This window comes from Onychostruthus taczanowskii, unplaced genomic scaffold, assembly GCF_017590055.1.
Source record: "Onychostruthus taczanowskii isolate IOZ18803 unplaced genomic scaffold, ASM1759005v1 scaffold24, whole genome shotgun sequence".
NCBI classification, from domain to species: Eukaryota; Metazoa; Chordata; class Aves; order Passeriformes; family Passeridae; genus Onychostruthus; species Onychostruthus taczanowskii.
The window spans coordinates 6,646,925-6,660,186 of NW_024499684.1; the positions used below are offsets into that span (position 1 = coordinate 6,646,925).

The 13,262-nt window shown below is 39.1% G+C and overlaps 1 protein-coding gene across 7 annotated transcripts in view; it reads left to right on the forward strand.

Moving 5' to 3' along the window:
- Positions 1 to 13,262, forward strand: part of PIK3CA (phosphatidylinositol-4,5-bisphosphate 3-kinase catalytic subunit alpha) — a 34,252-nt gene that overhangs the window by 6,081 nt on the left and 14,909 nt on the right. For 6 of the 7 annotated variants that reach the window (XM_041405787.1, XM_041405784.1, XM_041405782.1 and 3 more), the window contains exons 2-10: positions 2,642 to 3,055; positions 4,554 to 4,763; positions 5,437 to 5,687; positions 7,201 to 7,446; positions 8,267 to 8,352; positions 9,851 to 9,956; positions 10,992 to 11,144; positions 11,249 to 11,383; positions 12,997 to 13,121. In XM_041405787.1, the coding sequence (XP_041261721.1) occupies positions 2,704 to 3,055; positions 4,554 to 4,763; positions 5,437 to 5,687; positions 7,201 to 7,446; positions 8,267 to 8,352; positions 9,851 to 9,956; positions 10,992 to 11,144; positions 11,249 to 11,383; positions 12,997 to 13,121 (1,664 nt within the window). In that variant the 5' untranslated portion in view covers positions 2,642 to 2,703. Of the gene's footprint in view, positions 1 to 2,641; positions 3,056 to 3,552; positions 3,777 to 4,553; positions 4,764 to 5,436; positions 5,688 to 7,200; positions 7,447 to 8,266; positions 8,353 to 9,850; positions 9,957 to 10,991; positions 11,145 to 11,248; positions 11,384 to 12,996; positions 13,122 to 13,262 lie in introns of those variants that run through there. The other variant, XM_041405788.1, reaches the window with a different exon arrangement.

Genomic DNA, 13,262 nt, shown 5'->3' on the forward strand with positions numbered 1-13,262 from the left:
TCAGAAGAGCCTCAGCAGGACGGTGGAACTGAAATTAAAAGGCTGCTGGTACAAGCCGAGTCTGTGTTGTGAATATTTAATTTGGTTGTGTCCATCTGTACTATCATTGTGTGTGTTTTCCTGTGGACAGGGAAGCTCATGTGACTGCATATTCTTGTTTGTTTGAGGGCTTTGTGCTGCTTTGTGCCATAACAGTGATGTGCTTCTGCCTGTGTTTGCAGTTAAGAAATGTAAATAGACATGTGATTCAGTGATATGGAGAGGGAACCTTGTTCATGCTTTGCCTGATCAAAAAGATGCCATTTAGACTTGTGTATTTCATTTTATCTGTGAGCTGAGGATAGTTATCAGTGGTTTGGAACCCTCTGAGTTACTCTGAATGGTGTTATTTGGGTTCACTGGCAGTGTTTGGTAATTGGTAAGCTTCCCAATTTTGTCTCTGTAAATACACTGTGTGTGCTGGGAGCTTTCCATTTCAGCATCCGCTGGCTGAGGCTATCACAATGATGGGGGAAATAAAACAGCTTCTTTAAGCACTTTCTTAAAAAGAAGTCAGTTGCAAAGCGTTTCTAAATATGCATGAGGTGGTAGTGAAAAAGCATTTTTCTAAATCTGCAGTGACACTTCAATACTTTTGTGGATATTTTTAAAAACCCAAACTGCAACTACAAAGGAGGGATTAAAAAAGACAACCCTATTGCTACTCAGAGTTCCTTAGGAAGCAGTGGATTTGGGAAAACATAATTTTCATTCTGATGTTCCTTTGTAAGAACCTGAAGCATGGCAAGAGCAGGTACTGTATGTACTGGGAAGAAAACTTTTTAGAAAATAAATGCTAATGCAACAGGGAGGATCACTTTTTCTTATATATAAAATGTCACACATTATTTTTATATGTGCATAATTTAATTAATATATACAGGCATATATTTTAGTATAAATACATATTTTTAAAATTTGCTGAGCAAAGGGCAATCATTGCAACCATTGCTTTTCCACAGTGAGAGCTTTCAGGAAGCTGATCCAACAGAAGACATGTGAAGCTGTTGGCTTGTGGGTTTCCCTTCCTTTCTGTTGTGAAGAAAACAGAGATATAGGGGCAGTCCTGAGATGGTTTGTGACTGTAGTGATAAGAGAAGGAGTAGTGGGTACAAACTGAATGAGGGTAAATTTAGGCTAGGTAAGTATTAGTCTTGACTGTGAGGGAGGTGAGGCCCTGGCACAGGGTGCCCAGAGCAGCTGTGGCTGCCCCATCCCTGAAGTGTCCAAGGCCAGGTTGGACAGGGCTTGGGGCAGCCTGGGACAGTGGAAATGTCCCTGCCCATGGCAGGGGAGTTGGAATGAGATGCTCTTTAGGGTCCCTTCCAACCCTTAACATTCTGTGGTTCTGTGGTGGATTTCTCCAAAATTAAGAGCAATAAATGCACAGATAGGCAACTTTCTTTCATTGCAGAAAAATCCAGAATACTGTGTGAAAGTATCAGGATTCCAATAAAGAAGAACAAATATTTTTTAACATGAAGTGTTGTTCAGTCTTGTCACAGGATGCCAACAGTTTGTATGTGAAAACATTCTGAACAAACTGGATTTCTTTTGCAAATACACAAATATTGCCTCTGGTTAAGGAAATTAAAAATAGGTAGGGATTAGGAGTGTTTATTGGTGAAGTATCACTGTGTGCCTCCTGGGTTGTTCTGCTCTCTTTTTGGCATCTCCCTTCACCCACTGGGCTATAAAACATCTCCGCTCTGTCCAGACTCTGGTTTTCTCATACTGTGTCCCATTCTCATTTTCTCTCTTTCTCATACTCATTTCCTCTGCTCTAAGATGGCCAGAGCAGCACAGATAGTCACACGTGTTCCCCTCCTTTCCTTTGGCCTGGCAGGGACATTCATGCAGCTGCCAAAGGGAACTGGAACAGGGCATTGGCACTAAATAAAACAAGACCAACTACAAAGTGCTAGTGGGGCTCAATTCTTCTGTCTCATTAATGGAAAAAAGGGTTTGTTGTTGGTGTAAGTAGCTTATACTGATCTGAAACAGCTATGGCCAAGTCTTCTGTGTACATGGATTCTTAAAATCAAGTTTAGAGCTTTTAGTAAATATTTATAACTATAATGTAAGTGTTCTTTGAATATTTAGAGGTTTGAGATGAGAAAAAAACATTTTTAAATGTGGAAGCCTTGGTTTAGCTAAACTTAAAAGAGCTGATGGTTTGTATCATCCAAATTATAATAAATGCTTCACTTTCCAGATTAAAACTGTAGAGAACTTGGCTTGAGATTTGGTTAAAAATTTTTATAATAATTTGAGTATTAGGTATTTTCATCCCTCTGCTATTGAAATGTTCTATTAATGAATTAAAAGTTCAGATTTTTAAAAATCCTCTATTCTTAAGACTATATCTATATTGGCATTTTTCCAAACTAGTATGATTCTATTAACTGTTTAGTTTGAGTAGATATTTAGATTCAAATACAAAGTTCTTAGGCTTGTTTTTAGCAAGTCTTTCTTGTGAATGTAAAATAGAGCCTTGACTATTCATCTACAATTATAAGTGGCATTTGAACCATTTTATCTGAAATTCTCAGTCATGTTTGTATTTTAAATTTTGACATTTAAATTTCTGATTTTCTCTCAGGTTTACACGGACTAATCACTTCTTGAAGAGCTTGAAGTACAGAGTTACCCCAAGACTTAAAAATGCCTCCACGGCCATCATCTGGTGAACTATGGGGCATCCACTTGATGCCCCCCAGGATCCTGGTGGAGTGTCTCCTCCCAAATGGAATGATAGTGACTCTAGAATGCCTCCGTGAGGCCACCTTACTGACTATTAAACATGAACTCTTTAAAGAAGCAAGGAAGTACCCTCTCTATCAGCTCCTTCAAGATGAATCTTCTTACATTTTTGTAAGTGTTACACAAGAAGCAGAGAGAGAAGAGTTTTTCGACGAAACGCGGAGACTTTGTGACCTGCGACTGTTTCAGCCTTTCCTGAAAGTTATTGAACCAGTAGGTAACAGAGAAGAAAAGATTCTTAATAGAGAAATAGGTGAGATTATATTCTTTTTAAAACATTGGTCAACTGATTATCCTCTTCAAAATATAAAAAACTGAAATGGGTCATGTTTGTCACCTGTATCTGTCATGATGTCCAAAGATGTTGATGATGGTAAAGCCAATATTTATATTCAATGAGTTAAACTTCTGTTTTCTGATCTGTTTCATTTACCTTGGCTTTGTAAAGCATATTTGTATTTTCGTGTGGGTTAGAGGGTATCTTTTTGCTCATAAGTTTTTAGCAGGATTTTATATTATTACAGAGCAATGCCTGTCCTGTTATTTGGGAAGTCAGTTATAATTTATTTTGGAGTTTACAGAATTGTAAATTCTAGATATAATTACAAATCTTAAACCACATTTGTGGACACAGATTTTAATTCTGCTCTAGCTTGCTTAGAAAGTCGAATTTCAGAACTTAGGGTTTTTCACCTTTCTTCTTCCCTCTTCTGACAAAAGAGCATAGGGAGAGGAGGGAAAAAAACCACCTGAGAATGGAGATGTGGAGGCAAGACAGACTGATGTTTTGAATCTCTGGAGTAGCTTATGATTTTCCATGCTCCATTGTGGAAGCCCAGGGAATCTGGCATTTGTTCCAACGTCTTGGTTAAGAATTAAATTGAGGCAGTACAAACATACCCACTCCTGTTTCATTGCTAACAAATGTGTACTGCAGTGGCAGAGACTTGTCAACTGGAAATACTTGTTCTGAGGTACTGCTAATTGTTAAATGATTTAATTGTGACGAATGCATAATAAGTAAATTACTTCTGTTTTGTAAAGCTCAACATGTTCAGGACTTGGGGAGAGCAGTGGTTAGGTAACCATGCAACACAACAATTGAAAGTTTCCATTTGAACACTCATGCATAAATGATGATTTATCCAAGTAATCCCATTAAAGTAAATGGAATTACATCTGAAGGACCTAAAAGAAATGCACTGTTATTATATGGATCTGTGTCAAAGAGTTTAAGTTCAGTGTCTCTTGGAGTGCTTATTGCAGTTCTTGAATAGTGTAGGTCATTAAAAAAAATTAATAGCTGTCATTCCATTGTAAGCAAAGTTGATTATGGTCCTAATAGGTACCAATAATCCTGCCAGGATTGGAGAAAAAAATCAAATTTCACAGCTCCTCTGGGGTGCTTAGGAAACTCTGTGCTGACTTCAAAGGAAGTTGAGTCCTGGTCCTTTTCCTCCAGAAGGAATGTTGGCTGTGAGAGCAGTGATTTCAGGCTTCCAGGATCTTCAGGGAATGTACACCTGTTTTCTAACCTTTTCTGTGTCTGCTGAGTGCACTTAACTTTAGAACTGTGTAGTTCTTGAATGATATAAAACAATTTATTTATATAAATCAGTATGCATGTAGAAGCTGACACATATTTTAGGCTGTGTTTTGCTTTATGGTGGCTTTTTCTGTGGCTGATTGAAGAAATTTTTAGCTGTACATGTCAGTTACAATGATATCCTCATGCTGCTCCTGTGCTGTAGGTTTTGCTATTGGCATGCCTGTCTGTGAGTTCGACATGGTCAAGGATCCAGAAGTACAAGACTTCAGAAGGAACATTCTGAACGTGTGTAAAGAAGCCGTGGATCTGCGAGATGCCAATGCCCCACACAGCAGAGCGCTCTATGTCTATCCTCCAAATGTGGAGTCCTCAGCTGAACTCCCCAAACACATCTACAACAAACTAGACAAAGGTAAGGGCAATATTTACAGCAGAAACGTAATATATTTTCAGTGTTTGGAATCAAAGAATATAGCTGTTGACTTAGGCAGATCACTGTTTTATGTTTTATATGTTTTATGTTCAGCAATACCTTACACCTTAAGTTATTTATAATAATTTTCTTGATGGACTGACTCTACATTCAAAAGGGTATTTAAAATTGTGCTATTCTAACTGAATCTTGAAATATAACTCAGTAAATAGAGGTGACTTTTTTTGGTGTGTGGGAACAGCTTGTTTTCTTTGCAGTTTTCTGTGGCTTTCAGATATCTTGAAATAAATGATGCTAAATCACTGAGTTACTTTGCAGTCCTCAAATATGAAAGAGGTGCTGCTATTTTCTTGAAGGCCAAATAGTCAGTAGTTTTCAGTTAATAAAAATATTCTTAACCTCAGGGCTAAAAGTTTGAATTTCCACTAGAGTCAAAAACAAACTTAATACATCTAGTTCCCTGCAGAAATTATAAACCCTCTCTCAGTTTGGGCAATGAATCTTGTTTACATCTTCTTTAATACTAAAAGCAAATCTTTGTGTTGGGGAAGCATGGGAGTTGTTTGGTTTGGGGGTTATTTAGGGTTTGTGCTTTTTCTTTGGAAACTGCATTGAAAATTATAGGCCTGACATTATTTTACATTTATTGCAGGGCAAATTATAGTGGTGATTTGGGTAATAGTCTCACCAAACAACGATAAGCAGAAATACACCTTAAAAATCAATCATGACTGTGTGCCTGAGCAAGTTATTGCTGAAGCAATTAGGAAGAAAACTCGAAGTATGTTGCTGTCATCTGAACAACTGAAACTTTGTGTCTTGGAGTACCAGGGCAAATACATTTTAAAAGTCTGTGGCTGTGATGAATACTTGCTAGAAAAATGTCCACTGAGCCAGTATAAGGTGAGTAACATAAAGGATTTCTTTTGAACTACACCAAAATAATCCAGATTTGTGGGGAGAAAAATGATCAGTATTAGGTCTGGCTTTTTCATTATATTAATCCAAAACATAGGAAGTGACAGTGTGTGCCCAAATTGGCTAATCCATGTGCTTCAGAAGGGAGAAGGAGGAGAAAAGGTAGTTTGAACTAGAATTTGTATCACTCATGTAATTTTTCTTCTTTGAATGTTTCCCTCTAATGTTAGTGCTAAATCAAAGGTAGGTACTTTCAGAAATATCCTGGGTTTTTAATGGCAAGAGATGAGCTATATTTGAATGGTGCTGATGTAATAAAACAGGAAATTTGATCAGATTGTAAATTATGAAACAACTGTTACTACTTTAAATCCTGTCCTAAAGGGATGGTAAAAGAGAAAACGGTTTTTCTGTTACAGCTTTTTCATTACTTTAATAAGATAAAAAATGTAGACTTTCAGCACTGCAGAAATCATTGCTGAGTCGTCCTTCTGTCTGTCTGTCTGTCTGTCTGTCCTTCACTGCCTGGGTTTGTTAGTGCTGGGAGTGTGAAAGAACATGGGACAGAGGAACATCTGAGCAGCTCTCTCTGGAGCACACATTACCCTGTAGATTTCCTGACAGGCTGCTGCTGCTGCTTCCTCTTGGAGGAATGTATTGTAATAAACTGCTCCCATTCCTTTGGCTAGAATGGTTGACAGTCTGATCTTCAGAGCAGTGGAGGAGAGAAGGAGGGGTGGGGTATCCTGAATAATGGGAAAAGCATCTCTGTACTCTGGGAGCTGGGGAACAAGTGCAGGCATACATGAATAATTTTGCAGAGTCATCTGAAGATCAAACACCAGACCTATTTGATCTAGCGTGGTTTCTTCAGAAGCATCTGGTCTGCCTTTGCTGTGCCCCAGCAGAGCCTGCTCATTAACTCCAGGCTGGACCTGTCCTAACACACTGTTTTGTGGTAGTGTTGCCAGACTAAATGCTCTCAGCACTCAGACCTGAATGGACAGGTGAAGTGTGTCAGGATCAGTGCTGAGCATAAGGTAATGAGCACACCTGAGCCAAAAATGAGCATGTCTGCTGCTTCCCTTGTGCTCCCTGCCTGGGACTGGCACTGGCAGTCACCTGTGCTGCACTGCAGGCTGGTACAGCCCCTGCTGCTCCACAACAGCTCAGTTGCTTCCAGAAGCAGCTGAAATCCATCTGCTCTGTGCTGCACTGTGCTGGAGCTGAGAAGCTCTACAAGAAACCTGGCTGGTGTTTTTTTCAGCTCCCATCTCTCTCTCCAGTTCAGCCTTCCATTGTTGTAGATGTTCACATCTCAGAGCCATGAGGTGTGGCTGTGTGACCCTACCCAACAACTGCTGGATGCTGTACCTGCTATCACTGTGCAGCACAACAAGCTCTTCCACTTTCCTGTCTCCCCAAGTATCTTTGTAGGCTCCCATTACCAAGAGTGTGGGCTTTGAAAAGACACAGCACTTTGGTTGTTTCCTTGCAGTACATACGGAGCTGCATCATGCTTGGGCGCATGCCCAACCTGATGCTGATGGCCAAGGAGAGCCTGTACACGCAGCTGCCCCTGGACACCTTCACCATGCCATCCTACTCCCGGCGCATCTCCACCGCCACGCCCTACATGAACGGAGAGGCCACCACCAAATCCCTCTGGACTATCAACAGTGCTCTCAGAATAAGGATCCTCTGTGCTACCTATGTAAATGTGAACATTAGAGACATAGATAAGGTATGGCATCGCTCGTGGCTTTGCAGCAGCTCGTGGTTTCCCTCCTGAGTGTTTTCTTTTGGCATTGGAAAATTGTTATTTAACACGTTAGAAAATGATACCACTCTTTTACTTAAATTGAAGTATTTAATTCTAAAGAGCACACCCATGTTTTAGCATCTGGAAACTTTTCTATACTGCTTAAAAGGTGTGAGTTGTGGTAGTTAGCTAAATATTCTGCCTGGTAGGAGCAGGACTCAGTTTGCATAGCACTTCAGCAGAGATTGTAATGGGTAGAAAAAGAAATGTTATCTGTCTTCTAAGTAATTATGTTTAAGAACGTATTACAGTAACAGAGTGCTTTTGATGAGGGCATGCTGTCTTTGTTTATGGAAATAGAGGTGTCGGGTAGTAGGGGGCAAAAAGCAGGTGTAGTGTTCAATTCCACTGAAGACATCTACAACCCTGGCTCTCTTTTCTTGGAATTCCTTTCACAACGCCTTGGCACAAAAAGAATGGAGAGTAGATTCCAGGGGTGATTTTTTTAGTGTTCATTTCAAGTTTGTTACTGTATTTTTTAAGAACTAGTTTTGCAATGAGTGAGGAGAAAGACCAAAACGCTTTTTCTAGAAGGATATGCTTATAAACTGTGCTGTACACCCAACAGAGCGTGAATTAATTTGGGGAGTGGTGGAGCTGTTTGGTTTTTAGTTTTGGTTTTGTTTTTGTTTTGTTACTGAAAATGAAAGGATGGTGTGTTGTAATCATGGTATGTGTTGACTGCAATGAAAACATTTGTTTACAGTAACATTTCAAAGACTAATATGGGTGTTGTTTTCAGATCTATGTTAGGACAGGTATCTACCATGGAGGGGAACCTTTGTGTGACAATGTGAATACTCAGAGGGTACCTTGTTCTAATCCCAGGTAAGATGAGTACCTGAGTGACTGTAGAGAACCTGACTTTTAGGGCATCATAAATGACAGCACTGAAGGAGTAAAGCCTTGACTTAGGCATTACTCTGGTAGAGCTCTTTGCTGGGAATCCTTTACCTGAAGTTTTATAAAAATATATTACATAACCCTATATATATATATATATATATAAATAGCATTAATTTAATTCAAACACAAGCATTTTGTCTTGCACATAATAGTATATTAGAGAATATATTTTCAGGATGTTTGACAAACCATCAGTATTACCTGGAAAAAATTAATCACCTGACTTAAAAGTGCAAAGAGAAGTTTTATATGAGCTTATATAAACATTAGGGACATCTTTTAGCCACCTGTTCTCATAACTGTAACTAATGAAGAGGTGTGAAATTTCAGCACCTGCTAAGATTAGATGCAAAGTATATGTGCAGAAGTAATTCTTTGCTTGCATTTTCTGACTTCATGTCTTTAATAATAATTTTTGAAACTCTTACTTTTATCTGTACATTTTCTATGAATATGATTAGGTTTTATAATTAAAGGACTAATAATATACATAGTTGGTGAAAAATAGGCTCTCCTTCTGAGTTGTCCCAAATACTGCTGTACTTGAGCTGGTAATTTCAACTATTTTAGAGATAAAATCTTGGAAAGGTGGTGAAGGTTATGCATTAAAATCATGGATATGGTCACACAGATCTGTATTATATGAAATGAACACATAAGAAAAGTGAATTAAAGTTTATCTGCCAATTTCTTTATTCTTAGAGAAGGGCTTTCACAGTTATTTCTTTGTAAAATTGCTTTCAGTAGCTACAGATACATTGAAAAATTAATGCTGTCCTTGGAAGTTGCTTTCTCTTTCAACTGAGAAAATTCTGTATGACAATCTGCTTAGGGGGAAAAACTGGATCAGAAGTTCCTCTTCAAAAGCACAGTTCTACCAACTGAGAGATAAATTCTGCTTAGAGAAGTTCATGAAAACAAAATCAAACTGTTCCTGTAGAACCAATCTGTGCTATTATTACTATAGTATAGTAAATAGAAAAATATTTGACTTGGGAATATTGCTTTGGATTTCCATGTTCTATCCCCATCTTGCAGATATCTTTTTATGTTCCAACAGTTGAAGTTTAGCTTGGTTTTGAAAGCTCTTTTTCCCTGTTCACTTTTTCCCCTGAAGGGAAATCTCTTTCACAAGCTAAACCTTACATCAGTGTAGCATATATGCAAATCCATTATCTTTTGGTTGCAGCAATTGAACCTAACATGGCTTTTTAAACAGTGTTGGGGCTAGAAGACTGCTGGGGAAGCTTCCATTCCCAAAAGCAGTGAATGTGGTCAAATGCATATGTGGGGACCCTTTTTCAGTAAGACAGTGTGCTCGGTACGCAAATACACAGTTTAGGAATATAACAAAGGCCTTTTGGTGAAGTGAATGATGCCTCCTTTGACCTGGTTTAATTGTGCCTCTTGAATCCTGCAGGTGGAATGAGTGGCTGTTGTATGACATGTACATTCCTGATCTCCCCCGTGCTGCCCGGCTCTGCCTTTCCATCTGCTCCGTTAAAGGCCGGAAGGGTGCGAAGGAGGTAAAACACCTCAAGGTTTATGGCACTGGGGAGCCAAAGCTGCTTCTGTCAGGTTTGGGAAGGTAGTTGGTAAATGCTCTCCTGGCAGTGAGTCTTAGTGCAATGTTTGATTTCAATACGATTAAAATAGGGGTGTTTCTTTTATTTTGTGTGTATTTGGAAATTTAACAACACAATAGAAAGCTTATCAGTTCAGCACTGTAAGTTGTGCTTATACTGCATTGCCAGACACGAAGACCAGTGTTAGTGTTTTGAGGTGGAAGTGCTTTTAAAACTAATTTTCAATACCCATGTTACTAACCTATTTATTTTTAAAGGACAATATTTGTACCTTTAGAGTTGAATTTTCAAATAAAGAAATTTTGTACTCCTTTAGCATTTAATGCAAGACCTCATATAGTAATTTTTAAGAATCTACATGCAACATTTCATTTTTAGCCAGCAGCATCATTACATTGTGGGTTTGAGGGTGTTTTTCTCCGAATAGGTCTGTGAACCTTACAGAGTAATTTGGGTTAGAAGGGATCCTTAAAAATCATCCAGTTCCACCCCCTTTCCACTAGCCCAGGGTGCTCCAAGCTCCATCCAACCTGGCCTTGAACACTTCCAGGAATGGGGAAGCCACAGCTTCTCTGGGCAACCTGTGCCAGTGTCTGGCTACTCTTGCCATAGACAACCACATTTCTTTTGTCCAATCTAAAAATATTGGCCTCAAGTTTGAAACTGCTGCCCCTTGTTCTGTCACTACAGGACATGGTAAAAAATCTCTTGTCAGAAAAACTTTTTTCATCATCCTGACTTAGTCTGGTGTGAGGAAGATATGTGCATGTGTTTACAATTCTTTTAGTATCAGTTTTTTAAAGGACTGCTATGACAGCCATTCCTAGAAAAACATGGTAAAGCTTCCACAACTTGCTTTCTGCTAATCTGGGAATGTAACAACTTGATCTGGGGTGAAAATGTTGTTTCTCCTGACTCGCTCTGCAGTAATTCATAGATGACTCTGAAAAAAAATCATATTTTAATCTCTTTAAGGAGCACTGTCCATTGGCTTGGGGAAATATAAACATGTTCGATTACACAGACACTCTGGTATCTGGGAAAATGGCTTTGAATCTTTGGGCAGTACCTCATGGGCTGGAGGATTTGTTGAATCCTATTGGTGTTACTGGATCAAATCCAAATAAGGTATTTGCATGCCAGCTTCCCCCTTAAGAGTGCATTTTCAAAATATGCTTTATTCTGGTAGCTGTCATTCAGCAGAAAAAGTAATTTGAATTCCCTTGACCTAGGAAACTCCATGCTTAGAGCTGGAATTTGATTGGTTTAGCAACCCTGTAAAGTTTCCAGATATGACAGTGATTGAAGAACATGCAAACTGGACAATTTCACGGGAACTGGGATTCAACTACAGCTATGCAGGGCAGGTAAGGCAAACTCCCCCTCCAGGATTAGCTAGTCAAATATGAAAGGATTATTTACTACTTTCTTTTACTCAGTGTATCAGTGACAAAACATCTTTCTTTACATCCTCATTTATTGTAAAATCAAAAAATCAAATTTTTGCTGTATGTTGGTGAAATGGGCAATATATTCTCCTTTCTTTATATTACTAGTAAAGTGATCTAATGCTTCACTGACCAACCAAAACACTCCAAAGAGAAACTGTTTTACTGTGGTTTTGACATTTTTGTGCACTATTTCGGGTGTTAAACTACTTAGTTTAACTTTTTAAAAGTTGCAATTCTCCTTCAATGATACTGTTTTTCTTTGTTGCAGTTTCATGTTTATAGTTAGGCTTTCCTGTGTAACCCAAAGGGGCTTAGAACTCTTTTCTGTCTGTTTTATGGGGTAGTTATGACCACAAGAAAAGGGAATTTTAAGGGAATTGATGGACATACACATGGGTGTAGTCCTTTATCTCACTTTTTCCACAAACAGAACTTGTGCACAAAAATTGGCTTTTTGGTGAGGTTTGGAGCTTTCTTCAAAGCACTTTTTTGGATGATGAAAAGAAGTAAAAACAGAAAAGCAGTAAAGCCAAGCCTATGAAATTGGTTGGTGTGTTTTGCATTTTCTTCTGGAGGCTGGTTCAAAGCCTTGGGTTTGCCCAAGGAGCTCTGTGCTCTGTGTGAAGAGCCCTGTGGTGGGAGTTTGGCTGTGCCAGAGAGCACGGAGGTGGCAGGAGCTTCCAGAGTGGGAATTCCAGGGCTGTTTGCAGCAGTCCTGTCCCTGTATCCTGAACAGCAAGCTGTGGGCATTGGATTTCTCTTGATGCTCAGCAGGATGTCCATCATTGAGCAGCATTTCTGCTGTTTATGCTGTGACTGAGCAGGGTCTTAATAAATGCTTGAGGACAGTTGTCTTCTTAATAACATTCTTAATAACAATGGTAAATAACACTCCTCAACCTCTTACCTGGGCTTCTGTACTCTAGCTCATTGTTTGTTCCATCTGACACAAAGAAAAAAGGGTGAGGATGATAAACTCACTTCACTGACAACATAGTTAATTTCTGCTTGTAGCAGTTCTGTTTTCTGTGCTCTTTGGGGAAAGTCTTACACTAATTGTGATTTACTATTTTCCATCTTCCTGTTCCTCAGGAATTTCTACAGCATTCTACCCCTTATTTACCTGTTTTCATCCCCCATGTTCTGCTTTTGTAGTTCCAAATCCTTTTCACTCCTTTCAGCAACCCTCAACAATCTCAAGCTGGGGTTAGAAATGACCAGTCTCACTTTGTGCTGCTTTGTGTCATTCATCAGATGTCAACTGCTGCTATTTCTCCACACAGCTGATTTAGTTGAAATGTACCTCTTCTTGTGCCAGCAGTGACTAAAAGCAGTTGTGGAGATCAAAGGCCTAGTCTTTCATCTTCTTTCTAAATTTTAAGCTCTGTTATAACAAGTGAATGCAGCAAGATAGTATTGCATGACACAGGCTGTAGTGGTTGCTGTGCTGTTCAAATACTGTATTTCACGTGTGTGGTTTGGCAACAGAAGGAGTTGTGTGGAGGGCTAAAGTGCCACTGTCTCTGCAGAGTAACAGAATAGCTCGGGATAGTGAATTAACAGAGAGTGACAAGGAGCAACTGCGAGCCATTTGTACCCGAGACCCTTTGTCTGAAATCACTGAGCAAGAGAAGGACTTCCTCTGGAGACACAGGTATTGCAAAGCAAAAACCAAACCAAAGAAAAATCCTTCTTGGCATAATCAAACTTCACCCCATTCATTCCAAATTTGTCATGGGTTTTGCTCCCTTTTCTTCTGTGCTGAGGAGTTGATGTTTTAGACAAGGCTTGTGAA